The sequence below is a fragment of the Akebia trifoliata genome, chromosome 8, assembly GCF_017979445.1.
Source record: "Akebia trifoliata isolate Shusen 1 chromosome 8, ASM1797944v1, whole genome shotgun sequence".
Classification (NCBI taxonomy): Eukaryota; Viridiplantae; Streptophyta; class Magnoliopsida; order Ranunculales; family Lardizabalaceae; genus Akebia; species Akebia trifoliata.
Genome location: NC_141382.1, coordinates 1,298,521 through 1,320,953, shown reverse-complemented (window position 1 = coordinate 1,320,953; position 22,433 = coordinate 1,298,521). Strand labels below are relative to the sequence as shown.

The window sequence follows — 22,433 nt, the reverse complement described above, 5'->3', positions numbered from 1 at the left end:
TGGTGCGCGTGGGACCGAAAGAGTGCTATTGATATTTCAAGATTTGGGGTCACAACAGCATCATCCTGGAAACGAACTTTACAAATTTAATTACTTTTATAGTGTGCTACTGATCTTTAGGAACACTGATTTGGGTCAAATTAAAAAGAGGAACAAGTCATTCAGTCAACCCCAATTTTTTTTATCAAGGATGTGATGACGATGATGATTCGAATACCATAATACTTGCACCAGGGTTAATTAATATAAAGCCTTGAAGGCAAATCTCATTATTGTTGTTAGTATTATTATTACAGATTTACAATGGGAAATCTTGGAAGCTTTTCACCTGTCTGTTTAGTTATACGAAAATTTCGCTCTCAAGCATTCTGACAATTTCCCATATGATTCAAAACAATTGTTTAAATTACTTTTTCTTTCCCTTTTTGCCTTTTTTTTTTCCCTACTGATCAGGAGCCCACAGATTCCAACGAGTGAGCTTCTTTGTCCAGGAATATTGGAATTTGAGAGAGCACTGGGAGTATCAAGTCGGCTCCTCAAAGACTTGGGGTCTCACGAGCAAATACCGGAAACGAGTAAAATCAGCCACAGCTGACCTCATAGAAAGCACCAGGTTTGAATTTCTGGCGCAGTGCTTGCATAGCCAACTCTACTCTCACTTGGTCCTGCAGGAAATAGGTATGGAAATTATATTACTAGAGCAAATCAATTAGATATAAAATGACTAATTGCCTCATAATCATGTGATACCTTTCCCATGAAACTAACAAAAACGGACCTCACTCTGGATTTACGATAACACCCTAGTTGCAAGCAAAGCATCATAAAACAAAAAAGAATCAGAAATTTCCACATTTTCTTGAGAAGGTTCTTTATTTATTTTGGAGAATTCATGTCAAATTTCTAAATATTCTTACCAATGTAAATATCAGGGAATTCGAGGTATAGTTTTGATAGAGGTTGGGCAATTTCTACCTGCATGACATAGGACATAAATAAGAATGAGATAATCACAAACCAATAATTTCACATCTTATTTATTTTGTTAGTCGCTGGATGTATAAAGAAGCAAATTTAGAGAGAGAGAGAGAAACATAATGCACTGATTTTTATGTTACGATATATTTATTTTGTGTAATCTTGTGTTCACTACACATATAAGTTGAAGAGAATCAGGTTTCTTGAAGTCCTCAAGAAGATGACCAGGGTGTACACTGACAAAGAATGTACAAGAAAAAAAAAAAAACTTCACCTACTAATTACAAACCACTAACTTTGATTACTTAGGAGAAAAAACCTAAGGCCTTGTTTTGTGCAGCTCCGCTTTCAATATAAGTGCTCCTGTGACATAACTAGGAATTGCGATTGTGACATTGAATATTTGGTGATAGTGCTCAAGGAAGTGCTTCCAAAAGCTATGGGGTGTTTGGTGAAAAATGTTGGCAACCATTTACCCCAAAAGACTGATATGATGGGGAAGGCGCAACTATGAATATAAGAGGGTTACAGGTCAAACTGGGGTACAATATGTGAGCATGTGATACCCAGGAGTGGAGGCGGATAAGACAACACTAAACAAAAAAGACCTGAGCACATTTTGGTTATTAACATAACAATTTGGACATTTTGGTCACTAACTTGAAAGACTAGAAACATTTCAAGGGCATTTTTGATCGTTAAGTTAAACATTATGGTCATTTTGTCTAAAACAACTCCTTTTTTTTTTCAAATTCCATCCGGATTCCTACAGCAGCCAGAATCCAAAAGCTGGCCTGGGGGAGCTTCTTGCCCACTTTTGAATTCTGGCCTCTGGAGGAATCCAGAAGCCGAGTGCCTGCCAAACCCAAATCGTCCTCCCAACTGCACTTTTTGGGGTATGGAAGCTAATACCTTCCCTAGAAAACTTCCACCAAATGCTAACTAACCAAATAGACAAGAAAGCTAAAGCAGTCTTGAAAAATGAAGGGCTAATGTACAACATAAAATTTATGCACCCATGAATAGACATGTATATTTGCAAATGTATATCCATAAATAATCATGTCTGTGTATCTGTAAATATCCAACTGAATAACTATGCATAAACACCTATGGCTACAATATAGCGTTAAATGATTTTCATAGGAGTGGCAGTCATCATAATCACCGTCCAATGCATTTCATAATGAAATGCACAAAGAATTGAAATGCGAAGTCAAATCCACAGAAGTAGAAAATAGTAATCTTGACACATACATCAGTAAGAGTTGTACTTAGAAGCTTCGACACAAATGGTGCCATCAACACAAGCGGGCCGCTAGAGCTGGTTAATTCAATCAGACAGTCCCACTGCTCATCCAGCTCAGTAACATTTGTTGCAGAAAGAAGGATAACATTTTTGCATTTGATCTGCAAGAAACAAGAACTGTGTGCTTAGTGTTCATACAAAGGCTGCTCCAAACAATACCTACAGGAACAAATGGGAGATGAAAAATAGGGGCTTTCCAATGTCAATTACTTCTTCAATCATGTTTAATAAACACAATATATTAGCAACAGTATCATGTTATATACACATGACTTGGCCAAAAGAAGGAATTAAATTTTAATATAGGTGTTTTTTAATAGATTCTTTGTTACTTATAATAATAGATTCTCTGTATCAAGGCTTTATTTTTCCAGGACCCAATCAGAATTCAATTGTGAAGCAGCAAAACTTAGTATTACCTTATTAAAACCTATATAATTCCACCATGACTATCTCTAACCCTAACAAAAACATATGCAATGCAATTGAAATAATCTCATCCTGCTAACGAAGAAGGCGATGGTCTCACAAATCAGTTGGAAGCATTCCAGCTATATGAACCACGGGGAGACCACATGGCTACCACTTCTAGTCCCATGTTTGTTGGAGATATGACTCACTAGTCGCATTTGAAGTTTAAATCCTCAACCAAGAGAGAGTGTGTGCATAAACCTCTTTGAACCTTGTATTGAATGAATCCATAATTACTTGATGTGGGTTGGAACAAAAAGAGAGCTAGTGTACATATACCAAGTACCATAATTTTTTAAATATCAATGCGTCCTTTTTTCTTGTTTAACACACATGGTAACAAATATTGGTGGAATTTAGGGATGGCCCCAATACAAGTTAATATATAGGAAATTAAATTGAGATGGTTTGGGCTTTACAATGAAGCCCATCAATGAGAAAGGAAGGCCAGGTAGTAAGAAAAGATATGAAGGCATACGACTTGAGTAAAAAGATATGAAAGGTCGCATGGTGACATTCTTGATGGTGCATGTAAAGATATCACTTGAATTTAGTTTAATCAGTGTGCATTTCAGTTTTCAAATGGGAAATAACGTGTGATTTTTCTTAACAACGTGACAGAAGTATACTAATGCAATTATGCACCTCCTTAGCTTCCACATGAAAATTTCAAATATGAATTGTGCCATAGAGAACAAGTTCAGACGTTCTGAAAAAAGATACCACCACTATGAAATGCCAATCTCAAGACAAATTTTATAAATTAAAAAACAATAAATAACATGTGCTAGCAACAAAAACATACCAAAGGCACTGGTAGCATTTCATGGTGTAGTAATTCAGTAATACCCTCAGGTAACTGAGCCATCTGAAAAAAAGGAAGAAAAGCTAAATATCATAACCAATTGAAGCATAACATGCAAGTTATAAAGGTCATGCAGTTGTTGGGTGATTTGAAAATAATGGAATGGCATATTAAATGTTATTTGCAGACGACCTTGAGTTGGTTGACCATATTAGAGAGGTAGAAAACACAAAACTAGATCTTCGGATAGCAACTTTGAAGTCAAGAGGCTTTAGAATAAGTGGGACCAAGACAAAGTACATGAAGTGCAGCGATACGAAGGACACACACAGGGTATAAAGTTTTTTTATAAGTATAAATTTTATTAAAACCAAAGCAGCCAAAGCAGGAGGATGAGAGGTCCCCCAAGAATACAAGAAAGCAATACAGATATATATATATACTGAAATGGTCACTCCTTTGTCTTAGTAACACCAACACTTAGAAGCAACATGCACGTTGAAGGTTCTAAAAATGCGATGGGAAAACCTAAAAGAGCATGGATTGGGGTAGTGAGTGTGAATTTTTTTTTTTTTTTTTTTAAAGTATAATATATTAATAAAAGAGGGCTAACAAGATACAAGGAGGCTGAGAAAGCCTCACTAAGAGCAACAAGGAAAAGCTACAACATCAGTCATTACATAAAGAGTGCCATCTAAATACGAAATCATCAAAGTTGTCCCCGCGAACTCTATGGTCTGTTTTGACCACATGTATAAAAAACCCAAGATCTCCAAGTAACTTGCATGAGAGCTACTGATCTTATTATTGAACACGTTATTTCTCTTGTTCCAAACCCCCCAAGCAATAGCAGATGGAAGCATAGCCCACAAGATCTGTTTTCTGGTGTGAAAAGTATTACTGGTCCACTCTACTAACAACGAAGAGAATTTACGAGGAAGGACCAAATTAATATGGAAAAGAGAGAGGAAATTTGACCAAATATTAAATGAAAATGAACAATGAATTAGAATATGATCAACGGATTCCCCATATTTCAAGCAGAGGGGACAACAATTAGGGGTGACCCATCCCCGCACAATCAAGTTATCCAACGTAAAAATCCTATCAAGAGAGGCCAACCAAACAAAGAAGGATATTTTTGAGAGAATTAACCTGTACCAAATAATACCCGAAAGTGATCGTTCTGCACAGGTAGTGAGTGTGGATTTGAAGACACTTAAATTAACATGAGACATTATCGGATAACTTCAAATAAAATTGAGTGGGTAAACATTGATTAGCTCAGCCAACGCCAAATTTTGATGACGGCCCTGCAACCTCTTTAATAACCTAGCTCATAATTTGTGTCAAGACATCTATTTTTGGAATGTGTCTCACTTTTATGCAACATTTGAATTAGTTGGAGCTAGAAATCACTTTTTTTTTTCTTGTTTACTCAAAAAGTTGTTTACTTGTGTAAATACAATTTATGTTCCCTATTGCATTTTTCAAGAAATAACATGACTTGCCTCAGACACATAGTCCAAGGGAAAGTTCTCATTTCCAGGATCTTCTTAGATCGGATCAGCCACGTCTTGGTGAACAAGAATGAAAGCAGCACCAAGAGAACCCTCATGGACTAAATAGAAGGATTCCCGAATCTTGATTTATCAGTAACTATTTCAGACTGTTTTATGCTCCCATTTGCTTCTACAAGCCTCACAAAATATTGTCAAGCCATCAACCATAGCTGATGAATGGCATCACTGAATAAAAATCGACCTCTTCCACTCATTGCGGAAGAAGAAAGGGGGTCTGAGGTGCATGTGCAAGATAATGTTAATTGATTACAAGACCAGAGATTCAAATTTTCCAATTAAAGTTTTACTAGAAATCCCTGGAAAAAATGTAAAACTTTTCATACTCTGCCGTCCCCCTACTCCTAAGAAAGCTTTTCACCCAACAAAACTACGTTGAGGGAGTTCATGAAAAGGCATGCACCGTAACTTAAAATTTGCACTATGAGGGAAAGATGTGTTCATAAGTAGTTAACATGAAAGCTATCTGCACTTGAAAGAAGTTTGTAAAACTATTACATCTCCCCTCTCTCCTCCACCAGATATATGTTTCACCAAGTCATCATCTATGAAAAAGTTAACTCCATAAATCCCTATTACTGAGAGAAGTGGGGGTGGGGATTGAATAGGTAGGTTATTTAAAATAAACAGAAAATCCTATCTACTAGGCAGTCTGCTTTTGATAAAATGAATAACATGATCAAAGGCAACCGCATTGTTAACTGCAGATCAACTCATTTAATAGTATTTAAACACTAAATTACCTCATTTTGATCCCCAGTGCAATGTTCAGCCATAAAAAGCCTAAGATACTCTTCAAACTCTTCATCAGGAGCCTGATGTTTAAAACGATTGAACCAGTTAAAATATTATATTACTACAATTAAATTAGAAATGTAACCAAATTCAGAATATCCCAAAGAATATTACAATCAGTACCATTTAGTAAACATGTATGAAATATCATGGAAGAGAAAATATAGGAAGCAGCACATGTTCTCTGTATTATCTTTTCTAATAGATAAAGACTTATTGAACCTTAAAATCAAGGTATTAAATTTTGATTCTGTTGTTTATTTTGGTCAGCTTGGAAATGGAAATATTTCGCAGAAATAGTTTGTTTATTGCAGAAGTTAATGCAATCTTCGTGGAAATTATGGGAATGTTGGTGAAATTTTCATTGTCTAGAAACAACTAAACAGACAACGAACACCCTCATAGATCTTCAAATACAATAAACAACAATACATAGTACAGAAATGAAAATCAGTAGTCTTCTGCTACATGTTGGAGCTGGTATCAGAGAGCCCAATAACCGAAACAAAAACTATATATTACATTGAAATGGGAATAATGATGTTGCATTAACTGCATGTCCCTTAATATGTAAAATACTACTTAAGTTAAAAATTATTACACACCACTATATTATTATATTTTATTTTAAATATGAATAAATTATTAAATATCCAACTAATTAGAACATAGGTGATTGTGTGTGCATGCTAACATGCTAGAGCACAGTAAAATAACATGATATATAGATAACTTACTAATCATAATTCATTTATAAAGAGTGAATATTATGCATAATTTACAGATACTTTCTAAAATAACAGCCGAAAAAGCTGTTTTATGCAGATACAGTGAAATTTGTTTTATATTATTATAACCGTTTCTTATAAAAGAAAATTACAAATCCTTTCTACAATTAGTTTATGATTTTGTTAATCAATAATTTTTAATTAATAAATTATTTTTATGCATCTTCTTATATTTGAAATTTGATTATTTTGGTCAAAATTTACCATTCACAGAAGTATTTCACAAAATGAATAGTGGTTTCCACTGGCATATTAAAAAAAATGAAAAGAAAAAGAAATTGACAGTTAAATTTCCACGGGCAATCTATGAAATAACCGTTGGGAAGATGCTGTTCCTTATGCATTGGTATGGATAATGTGTATATTTATTTATATAGATATGTATGTATTGAAAGTGTAATACATCTTACATATTTTAGCACATCTTAGTGGGTCTTAGAATCAGAATTATGTTATTGTAAATGTGTTATAAAGGTATAGATAATGATGTTATCAAATATCATTCAATTTCAATTCTTTGGTCAACAGAAATACCGCAGCGAAACCAAAACAGTTTAAAATGAAATGTTACAAAACATTCATTCTTTTTCCGAAAAATTGTTTTTTATGCATAAATAAGGCATGGGCACCCTGCACTGGCTTGTGCTGAACTGGGCACATCTGGTCATGATCTAGGCATGCCCTGCACACGACCTAGTTAGCTTTTCCTGAGAAACAATTATGGTATAAATTTTGATTGTATTGATATGTATCATTAGACATTGCTACATATTGTAACAAACTGATACAATGAGAACTTGCCAAAACATATTGATACAAACTGCATTGATTCGTTTCAGTATTTGATCACGCATTCAGAACAAACTGCATTGTTTCGTACCAGTACCTCCAATACCACCACCTCTCAGCCAAAACAAAAAGGTATTTTGAACCATAGTATTATTGCACTAAACATTTGTCCCTCATCTAAGCATTAAATGTGTGTCTTAGAATATCACTGCGTGTCGGTGGTATGGTTTCTTTTAGTATATGTCGTTGTAGGGATTGTTTGGTTGCTTCCGAAAAATGTTTTTAGGTTAGTTATGCACTGAACACACCTTGCATTGAAGTACCAAAGTGAATTGAAGCATATCACAATTTTTTCCAGCATATCATTGATGTCTTAACACATATCATAATAAGTTTCAAAAAACCACTTTTACTAGTACAAAATACTGTACCAAGTTTTAAACCTTGTAAGTACATGTTGTAGCAATGGAGAACGTTGAAAAACTCTTGTAACATTTATTTTTGGACATGGAAAATAGAGAAAATGTAGCTGTTAAGATTAGCATGCAAACTAAAACATGATCATTTTCAATTATGATTCAAAGATTAATTGTAGAATCTTCGGATGCCTAATTAAAAATATATACAGCAAATATTTCTTCAGTAATGGAACGCACCAGACGAACTCCAAAGGCTTTTGCAACACCAGCTAAAGAAACATCTGAATGCAAAGGGCCAACACCTCCAATTATAAATACCTACAAGAATCAGCTCATATTTGGTCCATACAAGAAAAAGTTTAGAGAGACTAGACTTGTGTCTTACAGCTCACGTGAACTGACAGACAGAGAGAGGGAGAGAGCGCTTTAAACAATATGTGAAAGCCTACCAGATCATTAGACTTCTGCCGTTCTACTTCTTCAGCTACAGAATCAATCTGCATTGAGGAAAAAAAATCATGAACAAAACCATCTTATATTTTGTACAACTTAAAAATCTGATACTCAATTTGTTTGTTATGATAACAAAATAGAATGTAAATAAAAAGTCAATAACTGAAGATTTTAAGCTTGAAAATTTAACTCCAAATCCATAATTGAAAAAACTCAAACTCAAAGCAAATACTCTGATAATAGGGTAGGGATGGCAATTTAGTAGCAGTTAACTTAATAAATTTATAAGATTGAAGCATTTGTACTACTTCAAAAGAGGATTGGTGTTTCTTGAAAGGAGCATAAAAGTTAAGACAATAAGTTTATATGTGGAAAAAGGAAATGGAATATAGTGACCATTCTTCAATCACCAAGAATATTGTAGAAAGTGCCCTCATTACCACCTATGCTTTATCCCAAATTTTGGGGTTGGCAACATGAATCCTACTTTTCCATTCAAATCTATCTAGAGCTATATTTTCTGTCAAGACGTGTCTTCAGAAATTTCCTTACTACCTAAATCCATGTCCTTTGCACCCTTCTTCTCAACTTTTTAGAGCATTCAACTTGCAGTAAAGCATTCCTCCCCAATGTCATCACTAGTGTTTGTTGTACATGCCCAAACCATCCCAATCGATTTTTTCTTATCTCCTACTAGAACATTTCTAGAGCAAAATATACCATTTATATCAAAAAGACGATATGGTATCAACTCAAAGTATCATAGGCATGCAAGACTACAAACAAGGGAAAATCAGGGACAACCACACCGAACTATTGAATGATGGGACTCATCCCTGCATGTTTGAGTATGAAATTGGTCGATTGTACTCAGTATGGATAACTTTCAGAGCCTAGCAATGACACCAAAAGAATAGCATAATGTTTATCTGTACAAGATAATGGTATGTAAGCATCTTACATCATTCCGAACCACAGCAGTATGTGATACAGTCCAACCTATAGAATGAAGCTTTCTACACAATGATGCTTCCAGTTGGTCCTGAACAATGCCAAACCTGAGCTATGGAAGAGGTGGAAAAGCAAATATTAGGAACTTAAACACAGTTAACAGAAAACTACAAATTTACTCCATAAACTGTGGCAATTTTAAACCACGCCAACCTAGAAATTAACTAAAACACTTCATGAGCAATGCTTTTCAACTAAACGATCTGAAGTGCAAATTGAGTAGTAGGCCTTCGTGGCTTTGCCATTAAGATGATAGATTGATAGTAGAAGTAAAAGGTCTGCTGTTTACTGATAGAATATGCATAAATTGATGATCATGCTATGTCAGCTGGTAAAGGTAGATGCAATTAAATTCTATGGTGACAACACTAGGATCAATGAGTAAAGGTGGACAGAACCAATGAGCAGTTCAACCATTGTGACCTAACCAATGGTTGTGCTGAATTAAGTCTCCAGATAGATAGGCAGATATCGTCCAGTCAATGTAGGGTTTTGAATAATGGATAGGATGAACCCCAAGTGTCCAATTTAGGTATATTGCAGGTCTTAACTTTATGGTTCCTGAGAAGACGATGTGTGGAAGGTGCCAATTTGGTAAGTTGGTAAAGTATGTGAGTTGTAATACGACAGAAAAGTTAACCATCAGAACAACTTAGTCCAGGAATTCATTGTGGGAATATACCTAGGTATCTGAATTAGCATGTTGAGAGTTAAAAACCAGAACAACAGCAAGAAGTCCGATTCCAACAAAACCTAAACAATCAATTCAGTGAAAAGAAAAGATTTCCCAACAACAAAGAACAGGACTTACAGAATCTCATCACCTACAGCAATGACCGAGGCTGTGAGAGTGCTTTTCATATGCGAGTCCACATTGTTCAGGCCATTGCTTAAAACGGGAACTCCACCACAAACTGGAGGAGAAGACCGTTTTACTCTACCTGCTCTTTCTCGTCTTCCATCTGGAAGCAGATAAGCAGGCCTGAATTTTTCATTACTGCTGGAGGAATCATTGATGCTCAATAACGCATTTGGTTCTGTATCGTATATGCTCCCAATAGAAGTATAACTATAAAAACAGAGAAACATTTTTTTTTTTTTTTTTGAAAAGTATAAAAACAGATAGAAACATTAGATATCAAACAAGATAATAAGACTTGTATCAACAAATAGAAATCACCAGCCATATGTGAAGAGGTCATGCTCAATTATATACATTTTCACCAATGACCATTAAAACTTCAATAGCTGGTTTCTGCAAAACTTGATCACTGGGATTAAGATATTCTAAATTCAATTAAAGGAAAAAAATTTACCCCTGATCATAAAGACTGCAGTATTGGACCTTACAAGTTAAAAGAAACGCCCATACATCCCTGTAAGAAAGATATAATGAAGTTAAAAGCTTCACTTCATCCGCAACAAAAACCAAATAAAATAAAGCAATCCTATCTCGCATGGACTCTTTCAAAAGGTTAAATGGCCATTAGGATGTGTTGGATTCCAACATTCCACGGACTCTCACATGACACTTATGATTCACAGTAGCACTTAAAACATTGTGTGTGTGTGTATAAAATCTCTTGTCCATGGTTATGTGATACATATTGCAAGATATCCCATCAAATAATTCTTATTATTATATAAAATAGTTATAATATATATAATGCTGAGTCCAGGAATTCTTTATTTTTTCAGGGTTTGCCAAATTCAACACTCCGTGCTCATGTTGGACATTGACACCAGTACCAGCACTATGCAACCTAGTAACGGATGAACAAATGTATGTATGTATGTATCCCCTTGCAGAAAGCATGTTGGCTACTACAAGCTACAGTCCTCAATTGAGTGATATCACTTCCCAATCCATATATGTATGTGCCAGTTTGTAAAGCTTTTAGTTGAGGAAAAACCTGTATGACCAATCCAAGATGGGATTCACTCTCATGAAAGGTGGCCATCCGGGCGAACTAGGGGAGAATTGTTCTTGGCCAACCTGCATAGGCGATTAAATAAAATGTAAACGACACCAATCCATCGGGTTGAGCCTTTAATTATTTGGAAGGCTCATAAAAGTGAAATCATTTCTTGTGAAAAACATTAATGATGTATACCGCATTAGGATCGCCAATTCGGGTACCGAGAAATACAGCTTTGATTGGTTTTTCTCTCAGTAAGGCCTCCAAACCTGACTTGAAATCTAGGCGGATAATTTCCATTTGCAAGTCATAACTGCTCAAAATAGAAAAGAAAGGTTCGAAATAAACCTACAAGTTTCAGCATGAACTGTTCTTAAAAAAAAACATGGAATAACCCTAAAAAAGTTCCAATTGAAGGCAAAAAATCAACCCAATAAACAATATGAACTATGAAGTAAACAAAATAAAAGCTACAAAAATTACGCACTGGGTGGCTGTTTCATAAGTGAATGAATTGATCTCAGGGAAAGCAGAAGTGCTCTGAAAATAGATGGTTCGCATCGGACACTTCAGCTTGGAATTTTTCGGGTTCTCATCAGAATCAGGTTTCTCTATATGCAAAAAATAACCAGCCCTGAGAAGATGAAGCAATACCTGCAGAGCCAACTTCATTATAAATATCCATGTGGTAGAGCCTGGCTTATTGAATGTAAGAATTTTAGATAATATGCAAAGGAAATTACAGTTGAATCCTTCCCTCCATTAAAGCTAAAGGCAACCTCTTCAAACCTGTCAAAAGGAAGACATTTTCAGGGCTTGCAAGCATGAGACAACTCATTCCTCAATGCACAAGGCCAAGTGACTCAAGCACATTGATGTATAATATGTCTAAATAATCAAGTTAGGTAAAAGAAAAAGATAAAAAATAGACAGTTCATAGTTGATTGTTTCCATATGGAGGGAAACATTTACTGCATATTGGTTGCAATCTAAGAAACTAGAATCGCAAACACATACAGTATTGCAATACTTAATTATGCTAGGCCAGTTGGAATCATAAATGTTACCATCTGTCCTGGACCTCGCACCTCATTACCTACGCCCATGCGGCACTCAAACTAATCCCCACAATCACTATATCAAGTCACCCTTCCCATTATTTGGTGTCCTCTCTCCTTTTATCTTATTTATTTTCACGTTACCCCTATATGTTATATCACGCTACCCCTATATGTTATATCACTAATTCGATTCTTTACTAATTACGAGTGTTCCAATCAAATGTTAATCATAGGTGGACGTATTTTGAGGAGATAGGTGATAAACTAAGGAAAAGTCAATTGATATGGTTTGGTTGTGTGCGATGAAAACCAAAACAATCTTAGTCAGAAGGAACATGCAAGATGAATGTTCCAAACTAACAAGAGGAAGATCATATAGGATGCAGATTGAGGTAGTGAGAGCGGATGTGATAACATTTGAATTAACAAAGTTATATAGCTTTAGACAAAATTGAATGGTGGAACAACATTCATTCATCCAGCCTCGATATTTTGGATACGGCTGCTATGATGATGATGAATTGTATTATATGCATATTTATATTGGCTCAGACTTAAAGCGAGATAGTTGGGGATACTGGAGATAAGTTATAAGCAGGGGCGGATTTACAATGGGGGAAATTGCCCCCACAAGAATTTTTAAAAACTATAAAAATTTATATGTTGTTGTGACAGATAATAATGGTGAAAAAAAAAAAAAAAAAAAAGCCGCAGCTATTGCCCCCACAAGAAATTTTAAAATTTGTTAAGGTTTGAGTTGCCCCTATGTAGACAAAATCCCAAATCCGCCATTGGTTATATGCATCACATCACATCACATATGACATATCTTGAAGATTTAGATTTGAATCAATTTTGATTAATTAGTCATATTATAAGGGATTGATAGATTGTCTTTCCAAATTGGTGGGATCTTTGCATATCTATCTATATATAAAGCCCAATAGGGTAATGTGATCATCACTCAATAATTCAAATCGAGTTAATCAATCCTAATTGATTCAAATATAAATCTTCAAGATATGCAGACTTCGATAATACTAAACTGAATCCAAAAAAAAAAAAAAGTAAATATAACAAATCTTCAAAATATGAGATGAGATCTACATAGAAATGATATAGTGCATATCATGCACATGCTTCTAAATTATCTCTATAATTGATATATTATGAATCAAATACAATTCTCATTCAAACAAAAACACTCAAATGAACAAGAAAGATTCGATTAAAACATAACTGAAGAAAATAACCGAAGATACAAAAGAAAAACAAAAATTAAACAAAGACGTTTAAATCGACTACATAAGAACCCTAGCAGATTTCAAACTCTATAATTTAGAGAATCAAACTGAAAAAACATACACACAAAAAAAAAAAAAAAAACGATTAAAAAAACTTACTTATAAAGAGCGAGAGCTCTCTGAATTACGTAGACTGCGTTATTGTACTTGGTTTTCAACCTTCGATCTTCGCTTTCTCTGATTGCTTTATCAATCTCCATATCGTTCGTCTCTGTAAAAGAGAAAAAAATGAGATTGAAGAACCAAAATAAAAAAAATATTAATCGAATCAAATTAACAGAACAGAAGAAGAGAAGAAACTAACAAAAAAGAAAATTCGAATTTTTCACCCTTTAATGGCGTCTGATTGCTTCGAAAGCTTATGCTCAGATGGGCTGAGATGAGAGAGGTCCCTCTTTAATCTGAAGGAATAGAGGTTCGTTTAATTTCGATGCTACGGGAGGGTGTATATATAATTTATCTGAATGGCCAAAATACCCTTACAATCAACTTCTCTGCTTGGCATTAATACGAAGTTATGATATAGAGTGATTTGAACCGTTGACTATTATTCATAATGGTGGGTCAGATCTGTTTAGAACGGTAGTGATGATGTACAATAAATTAGTTATCTGATCAATGAAACCCGTTATCTCACAATCCAAACGGTTGGATGGTTCTCGTGATTTGTGTAAGTGTGGGAAGATGTCATGCTCAACACGATTTAAAGTCCACCATTGAAGTGAAGGTTGACTTTGACCATGCGTCCTTCGGTGGTCCATGATCCGTCCATCCCTGTTGAAGTTTCGACGTAGGGGGTGATATAAGATATTATATAATGTTGTGTGTTGCATCAAATGTTGATGAATCGCTCATTTAAGTTAGGGTGACAAGTATATTTCAAATGTTAAACCATACATCAATTGTTACAATCTTTATAAAATAATTTATTTCCATTATAAAACATAACATCAATATATTGTTAAGCAACACATAAGTTTTTAATACATTATTATTTTCAAAATGCATAAGTTTTTAATACATTATTTTCGATTGTTCGAGTAACTCTGGACTCGCCACAATTATTTGGAGAAAATGCAATTTATGGGAAACAGCTCTTTATCAAATGTTTGGCATATTTAATATTTTTAATCGATGTATTTTAATTTTTAAGTGAGGTTATTTTTTATATTTTTTAATTGATATAACATGGCAATTGTCCCTCCTCAATCCTTGTCACAATCTTTATATTTCATAGCGGTTGTATCTCAAGTACAATTTTAACTTTAATGTCTCTCTTTCTAAGAATAATTCCAACTTTATTATCTTTTTTTTTATCTACCTTTTTCAAGAACACCGCATTAAGTTAATAGAAAAATGTTGAACCAACTTCATTGCTATGTTCAACATTACATTGATGTGGCAAGAACTATAAATGCTTTCCTTGAGATACAAGTGTAAAATCAATGGTTTTGTACATCATACAGACTACCAAGTCAGTGTAGTGTTGAACGCAATGTCCAAGGAGGTCAGTGTGGAACGGCTCAACTTTATATATTACCTTTTTTCTTCTTCCATTTTCGAATAATAATAGCTCTCTAGTTTTGATGTCTTTCTTCTTGTAATCTCAAATAATTTTTTTTTATATAAATTAATAAAGAATAATTATTGTGAAAGAATTTTTGATTCTATAAAAAATTGAATTTGTACTTGTGGAAATTATAGAGTAATCAGAGATGAAAAAAAGGGACCCCAATTTTTGTGAACAATGCGAAGTTGAATTTTTTTATTCTCAAATACAAAGATATCAAATGGGGTACATTAAACTAACGTGTTTAGTATCCTATGTATGACATTTGAAACATCTTTTTAGTTATATAACAAATAGACCAAATCACCTCGAGTCAATTGGATATGGATATCTTATCGAAATTAACTTTATTTCCTTCTCTCTTTTTTTTCCTTTTCAAAGAATACCCCTAATTTTATGACATTTCCTCTTTTATCCCTATTTCAAATAGTACCACCTTCAATTTTATATATTACCTTTCATCTTCTCTCTCTCTCTCTTCCCTTTTTAATAAGAATCCAATTAGTTTTACTAGGTTAGTAAGGATTTTACATTTACTAAGGGTCCTTGAGCTCAACTTTTGACATTCAAAACCATGATCCGATGCTTCAAGGTTGTAGAGAACAAAATTCTACGAACTTCGAATAAAAAAAATAAAAAATATGATTTTTTACTATTGAATTTTAATTCTAAATTTGAGAATTATATGAAAGTTCGACGGCCATCCATTTTCAAAACCTTAGATCAAGTCTAAATGAAATTGTTTTTTTGAATTTTTACTTAAATCTAATATATACAAGTTATCAAACACTATGATACATAGGTTCACCAAGGGATGGACCACATATCAATTCGGCCAGTGGGTCCTAAAAATGCCACATGGCATAAAATGGGTGCCACCTGATCTTGATTAGGTACGGGACACACAGTTGTGGATCCCTACTCTTTAATTATACCCTCCAACTGTAGTATCTTTCCTCGTCCCAAAGAAAATGCCTGTATACACACACATATGACTTGGCTCGACACACGGAATTGTTTGTGAGCCACACCACATTTGCCTCTTTTGTTTTTGTCTTTGTGGAGAAGAAACCAAAATTTGTTATCCAATTAAGGTCGACTTCAGCCAAACAATTTATTTGGTGGAAACGACGAGTATATATAAATGGATAAGGCTGAATGTGCAGTACCTGCTGATATTTCCAATTTTTTTTAATTATTTAATGGATATAAATAATCTATCAGACATATTTTTGATATTTGGGTCCATCAAAAGGTGATCCAAGCACCCATAGATTAGCTATATATCATCATCAAAGTAATATCCTAAAAATGAATTTTTTTTATAAAAAAAATTCGGACTTTATTAAGTATACCCAAGCCATTTCAGTCAACTTCCCTTTCATTTATGTCCTATTGGAATTTTCTTACATTTTTTTTTCTAAATGCATTTGTTACTAATTTTATCTTTCTACTTTTAGAATTTTGATAATATTATGCAATTTTTGACTAACATCCTTTTCTCACCACGGCCCATAATGAAAAAAAGAAAACTTTCTAATCTGATCAGCTTAAGACATTTAAAAATATGATCTGAATCTTATATGAATTTAAAAATAATTAATTTTCACCATTGAATCTTATTTTTAAATTTAGGTGCTTACTTACCGTCCATTTTCAACACCTTGGATCAAGTTCGAACAACAATTTTTTTTTTTATATTTATATTTTTATATTATGGCAAGAGAGAGAAGTTCTCCCCCTTACTATTGTCATTCACACATGTCAAACGTTCGTTAGCATAAAAAACGTGCACCAAAACCTTGCCATATTATCAGCACTTTTCCACTTAGGGTATGTTTGATTGCACATAGAAAATAGAGTGGAAAATCAATTTTTATGAAAAATGACATTTTTCAAGTGTTTAATTACACATGAAAAATGAAAATTAATTTTTCACCCCAATCAAAAAGTCCACTAAAACATGGATTTCACTTTCCCACTCATATGGGTGGAAAAGTGAAATCCACTCATATTTTCCATCCTCAATTCTTCCTCACTCATATCTTCTTCTTTCCTACCATCACCACCACCACCATCACACTAAGCTTGTCGCCGTCGTCATCGTCACCATTGCCGTCGTCATCGTCATCACCATCTCCTTCTCTCTCTCTCTCTCTTCATCTATCATCTCCACCGCCGCCGCCACCACTACGTTCTCCCCTCATCTTCCTCACTTACCTCCGTCGTCGCCACCGTCACCATCACCACCACATTCTCTCTTCTTCTTCCTCACTTACCTCTGCTGCCACCACCACCGTCACCGCCACCGCCACCGCCACATCCTCCCCCTTCCCTCTTCCTCCTCATCTTCTTCTTCTTCCTCCTTCTCCTCCTTTCCTTCGTCTTCTTCTTTTTTCTCACATTTTTTCCATGATTTTATCCAAGTAAAATCAAACAATGAAATTTAATTGTCCAACCCTACCTATTTTCCACCACCATTTTTCCATAGATTTCAAATTCCATAGAAAATCACTTTTCATGCAATCAAACATACCCTTAGAATTTTATAACTTTAAATTGTGACCATCTGAAAATTCCCCCTCTCACAGAACTAATCATTTGACTCGAGATACACAAGAAAAAGATCTATGGCTTTGCATATCCCTATGCAAATGATCTAAAGTTGGGAGACGTGTGGTCTTGGGGGGGGGGGGGGGGGATGTTATATCACTGCACTAAACCCACACGTTGGGAGAGTAATTATTAGCACCTTTTTCACCATTATTGATAAAAACTAGAATCGTTTTTCCAAAGAGGGCTTTAAACGAAAACCAAAGCTTCTAAACAGGTATTTACATAGGAAAATGCTGAAACGACAAAAAGTATTTACTGCTATTCTCACAAGTCTGACGTGGGACGTGCACATAACTATAGACAGGGGCGGAGCCAGGATTTTACTCATGTGAGGGCAACATAAAAGTAGAATTTTTTTTTTTGTGAGGGGAACAAAAATTGTAATTGTTTTGTCTAGGGCAACATAACAATGGAAAGTGTTTTGTAGGGGCAACTAAGAGTTTAAAACAAATTATGAGGGCAATAGTGGCAGATTTCTTTATTTGCCATTATTATTATCTTTCACAATAACTCATTACTCCACAAAAGGCTTGAAAATTCTTATGGGGGCAAGTGCCCCCATTGCCCCCACACTAAATCCACCCCTGACTATAGATGAGTTTCCTCGTGATACAAGTAAAAACCATCTACCGTTATCTATGCATGTCCACGTCAGAACTGTGAGAATCACAGTAAATCCTGTGTCACCCCAGCACAACTCACATACATAACGAATGAAGCCTGACAGCAAAGATTTGCGAACATTAGCATATTGTTTATGATGCTCCAATGCACCATGACTTTCATTCAACAACTGAGACCGTAAGAAACTATACTAAGATTTGGTCTTCTACCTAATCGTCTTGTTCATGTTTAATCATCTCCAATGTCTAAGCAAATCGCTGTTGTGTCATTCCTGTAGCAAGCATTTACTATACTCCCTTAAGCATATAGGCAGACGGGCCATTGTAAATATTTTGTTGAAGAGTCTGGTGCTCCTTGTTTACTGGTTCTGTCCCTGCTCACAAAATCAAAATGTTAATGTTTTGTCCAAAACCAACTTCTTTAATGCAGTTTTGATAATTGACTTGAATTACGTTTTTGATGGTTCAGAGTCTGAAAGAAGAAGGGAGAGATGCATTCAACAATCAAAAAAGTACTCAATAGTTAATGTGAGTATAGCCTAAGCTAAACCGTAGTTAATGTTAGTATAACTCCGAATTTTTTTTTTTTTTTTCCGTTCTCCATTTAATAAACCAAATTGTTGATGTATTTTTAAATTCAAAACTGACAGACACTCAAACTTTTACATATAATTTTCAAAAAAAAAAAAAATTGTTATTATGATCAACCCAAAGCTTGGAAGAAGTGAAGGTATGAACACATCCACCAAATAAATCAACTATACAATTTCTCCATCTTTGAGATTTTTCTTAGAATGACTACCACCTTATCTCTTATGCTCTAATAACAATTCTCAACAACAAACTGATAAAAAAATTTCTCAACATCAAGTTATTTCCTAAATGACTTTCATAAATTAAGATAAACCAGATTCACAATCAATGATTCTTTGAAAAGTTCACCACCCATGAACATTATAAATCCCATCCTTCTTAAATGCCCAAACTTTCTCGACAACAAAATGGTTTATGCCGCATCCCTCCCCTTATTCAAGGAACGTCTTTTGAATCGTGTTCAGTTTAATGGCACACCTAACAAGGCATCTTGAATAGAGAAGAAGAAGAAAGAAGAAAGGAACACCTTTCTCTTGAAAATCCAATATTGCATCCCATGACATTTGTAAGAACTCCATAAGTGATTTGACCACGCCATGGATCCAGAGAAATAAGTAAGCTAACTATTAAATTCCATTCACCTCCTCCAAACTACCCCTTAACCCCGCTTCCTTTGTAACATGTAGCCCTCCAATCCAAACGATCATAGTCATTCTCCAATTCAAATTACATATCAAGCTTGGTACCTCCTTGAACTTGGAGTCCATACAGATACTAGCCTTCACAACAGTGTCTAAGATGTGCCTTCAACAATCAAAAACACCTTGAGAAGGAGCAAGAGAAAGGTTCGGAAGAGTTCCTAAAGCCTCTACAAGATTGAAATATTTATCTACTAAAGGGATTAAGTATTTTCCATATTTTGTTTAAGTGATTCTTCTAAGGAACTATTCAAAGATTTTTTGGAGATAAGAGAAAGATTCGGAAGAGTTCCTAAGCCCCTCTACTTGATTGAAATATTATCTACTAAAGGGGTGAAGTATTGCCATATTTTGTTAAAGTGATTCTTCCAAGGAACTCTTCAAAGACTTTTTGGGGATGCAAAATCATATACTAAACATATCTATCACTAACCATTACAACAAATAATGTACCAATATCCGTTAGCCATGTCAGTTTTCTCTTCAGACATTTGATTAAACATGTGTCTCCAATCTATTATCATGACAAGTTTCAGTGAAATTACAATTAATCCATTAAGTTCACTGGATGTTCACAAAGTACTCCCTCCTTCATGACACTTTTTTGAAACAATTGGCCTTATTAACATTACCCATATGTCAAAAAAGAGGAAATATCGCAAATTTTAGCTGTAAAACTGTTAAATAAGTACACAATTGAGCTCAATTTTATTGAATTTCTGATTTCACATTGCGATTGAGAATCCCTAATCAAATTTGTAACAGAAAAGTATTCTCAACCAGAAAATTATTATAAAAAATGACGGAAAAAAAACCCAAATTCAGATAGAAGTTGGCCCAACAGAAGTACAGAACTCAGGTTGCACCAACAAATTATGCAAAATGAAATCCAAAAATCTAAATTACTAAAAAAACTGCTATTACCCATATGTCAAAAAAGAGGAAATATCACAAATTTTAGCTGTAAAACTGTTAAACAAGTCCACAATTATGTGTTGTATACTGTTAATGTTCCAATTTAGCATTGCCATTGAGAATCCCTAATTAAATTTTTAACAGAAAAGTATTTTCTTGATTAACTAAAATCAACCAGAAATGTATTTAAAAATCGACCAAAAAATCACAAATTCAGAAATAAGCTGAACTAACAGAACTAAGATTACAATAACAAACTACCTCATTCATGATCCTTTTTTGAAACAATCAGTCTTGCTAACATTACCCATAAGACAAAAAATAGGAAATATCACAAATTTTGGCTATAAAACTGTTAAATAAGTCCACAATTATGCGTTCAATTTTGTGAATGTTCTAATTTTGCATTGCCATTGAGAAGCCCTAATCCAATTTGTAACAGAAAAGTATTCTCTTGACTAACTAAAATCAATCAGGAAATTATTATAAAAAATAAATAAATGAACGAAGATTGCAACCACCAATTACGCAAAATGAAACCCAGAAATCCAACTTACTAAAAAAGCCAAATGTAGTGGAAAGGGGAAAGAGAAAATATACCTTCAAAGATCATAAAAATTCCACTTTTCACTCGTCATCACCACTCTCATCACTAAAATAACTTGATTTCTTCTCTTTCTTCATCTTCTTCTCCAAAACCCTCTCACTCTCCTTCATCAATCTCTCATCAACTCCTCTCGTATCAACAACAGACGCCCAATTATCATCCTCAAACCCTTCTCCACCATCCGATTCTTCATCCTCATCATCATCCACACCATGAAATCTCCCCTTCTCTACATCCCTCACTCCTCCCTGATCTCTCCTAACCCGCTTCGGCACTGGTCTCTCCCTCGGTCCAAGCTGATTCCTTGGACACTCGTACGACAAATGCCCATCTTCCCCACACTCATAACACCTACTCTTATCCTTATAAACCTTCCTCCGTATAAACTCTGTAGCTCTACCGTTATCCGAAGCGATCGATACAGTTAGGGTTCGTTTGTTTAAGACCTTTCCTTTCATTTCTTGTACGGCTTTTCGCGCGTCTTCTTGAGAAACGAAGAGAATGAAGGCGACGCCACGGCTGCGGCGAGAGAGACGATCTTTGAGGATTGTGACTTTGGCGACTTTTCCGAATGTGGAGAAGATGGTGAAGAGATCTGAGTTTGTGAGATTGAAATCTAGATTGCTAACGTAAACTGTTGATTTTGATGGAGCTAAGCCTCCACTTCCACGCGATCTTTTCTGGGTTTTGGAAGGATTTAGGGTTGAAGATGAAGATGGAGTGGAAGACGAGACGCGATAGAAGATGGTTTCGTCTTCTTCGCTGTCGCTGTTCTTCTGTAACACCATCTTTCTCTCCCTCTCCCTCTCCCTCTCCCTCGTAGTCTCCTCTCCCTTATTATAGAGAACTGCTATTAGCACCCCGACTTTTATTTTCTACACCCCAAAATTTTAAATTACTTACCACACCGTAATTATTAAAGATTAAAACACTACAATCAAACATTACAGAAGTTTTGTTCAAGTTATTACTTCAAAATTACAAAGCATTGTAAAAGTTTGGTTGGTAAATTGCTTTGTTGAATTTTCATATTCATATTAACATGAAATCTTCTTAAATGTTGTTGAAAATTTGATTTTTATTTTTACCACTTCGATGTGTACAAACGAATATAGTATTTTACTCACC

At 34.7% G+C, this 22,433-nt stretch overlaps 2 protein-coding genes across 4 annotated transcripts; both read right to left on the bottom strand.

Annotated features, from left to right (window-relative positions):
* Nucleotides 1-240: 240 nt before the first annotated feature.
* On the bottom strand, nucleotides 241-14,132 carry LOC147395321 (phosphoadenosine phosphosulfate (PAPS) reductase family protein). 3 transcript variants are annotated; one of them, XM_086449990.1, is made up of 17 exons: nucleotides 14,012-14,132; nucleotides 13,782-13,893; nucleotides 12,061-12,106; nucleotides 11,805-11,971; nucleotides 11,513-11,630; nucleotides 11,312-11,394; nucleotides 10,715-10,774; nucleotides 10,210-10,467; nucleotides 9,349-9,445; nucleotides 8,320-8,431; nucleotides 8,172-8,215; nucleotides 5,887-5,958; nucleotides 3,564-3,626; nucleotides 2,236-2,388; nucleotides 918-975; nucleotides 751-803; nucleotides 241-665 (listed from the first exon to the last, which is right to left on the bottom strand). In XM_086449990.1, the coding sequence occupies exons 2-17, from the start codon at nucleotides 13,880-13,882 to the stop codon at nucleotides 582-584; spliced, it is 1,569 nt and encodes a 522-aa protein (XP_086306116.1). In that variant the 5' UTR covers nucleotides 13,883-13,893; nucleotides 14,012-14,132; the 3' UTR covers nucleotides 241-581. The 3 variants fall into 3 exon arrangements, with proteins under 3 accessions (XP_086306116.1, XP_086306115.1, XP_086306117.1); XM_086449989.1 differs by having other exon boundaries at nucleotides 13,987-14,130; XM_086449991.1 differs by having other exon boundaries at nucleotides 8,172-8,252; nucleotides 8,384-8,431; nucleotides 13,987-14,130.
* A 3,905-nt stretch (nucleotides 14,133-18,037) lies between these two features.
* On the bottom strand, nucleotides 18,038-22,115 carry U11/U12-31K (RNA recognition motif and CCHC-type zinc finger domains containing protein). Its single transcript, XM_086451311.1, has 2 exons — nucleotides 21,299-22,115; nucleotides 18,038-18,865 (listed from the first exon to the last, which is right to left on the bottom strand). Exon 1 carries the CDS (start codon nucleotides 22,091-22,093, stop codon nucleotides 21,326-21,328), a length of 768 nt encoding a protein of 255 aa, XP_086307437.1. The 5' UTR covers nucleotides 22,094-22,115; the 3' UTR covers nucleotides 18,038-18,865; nucleotides 21,299-21,325.
* Between the last annotated feature and the right edge of the window lie 318 nt (nucleotides 22,116-22,433).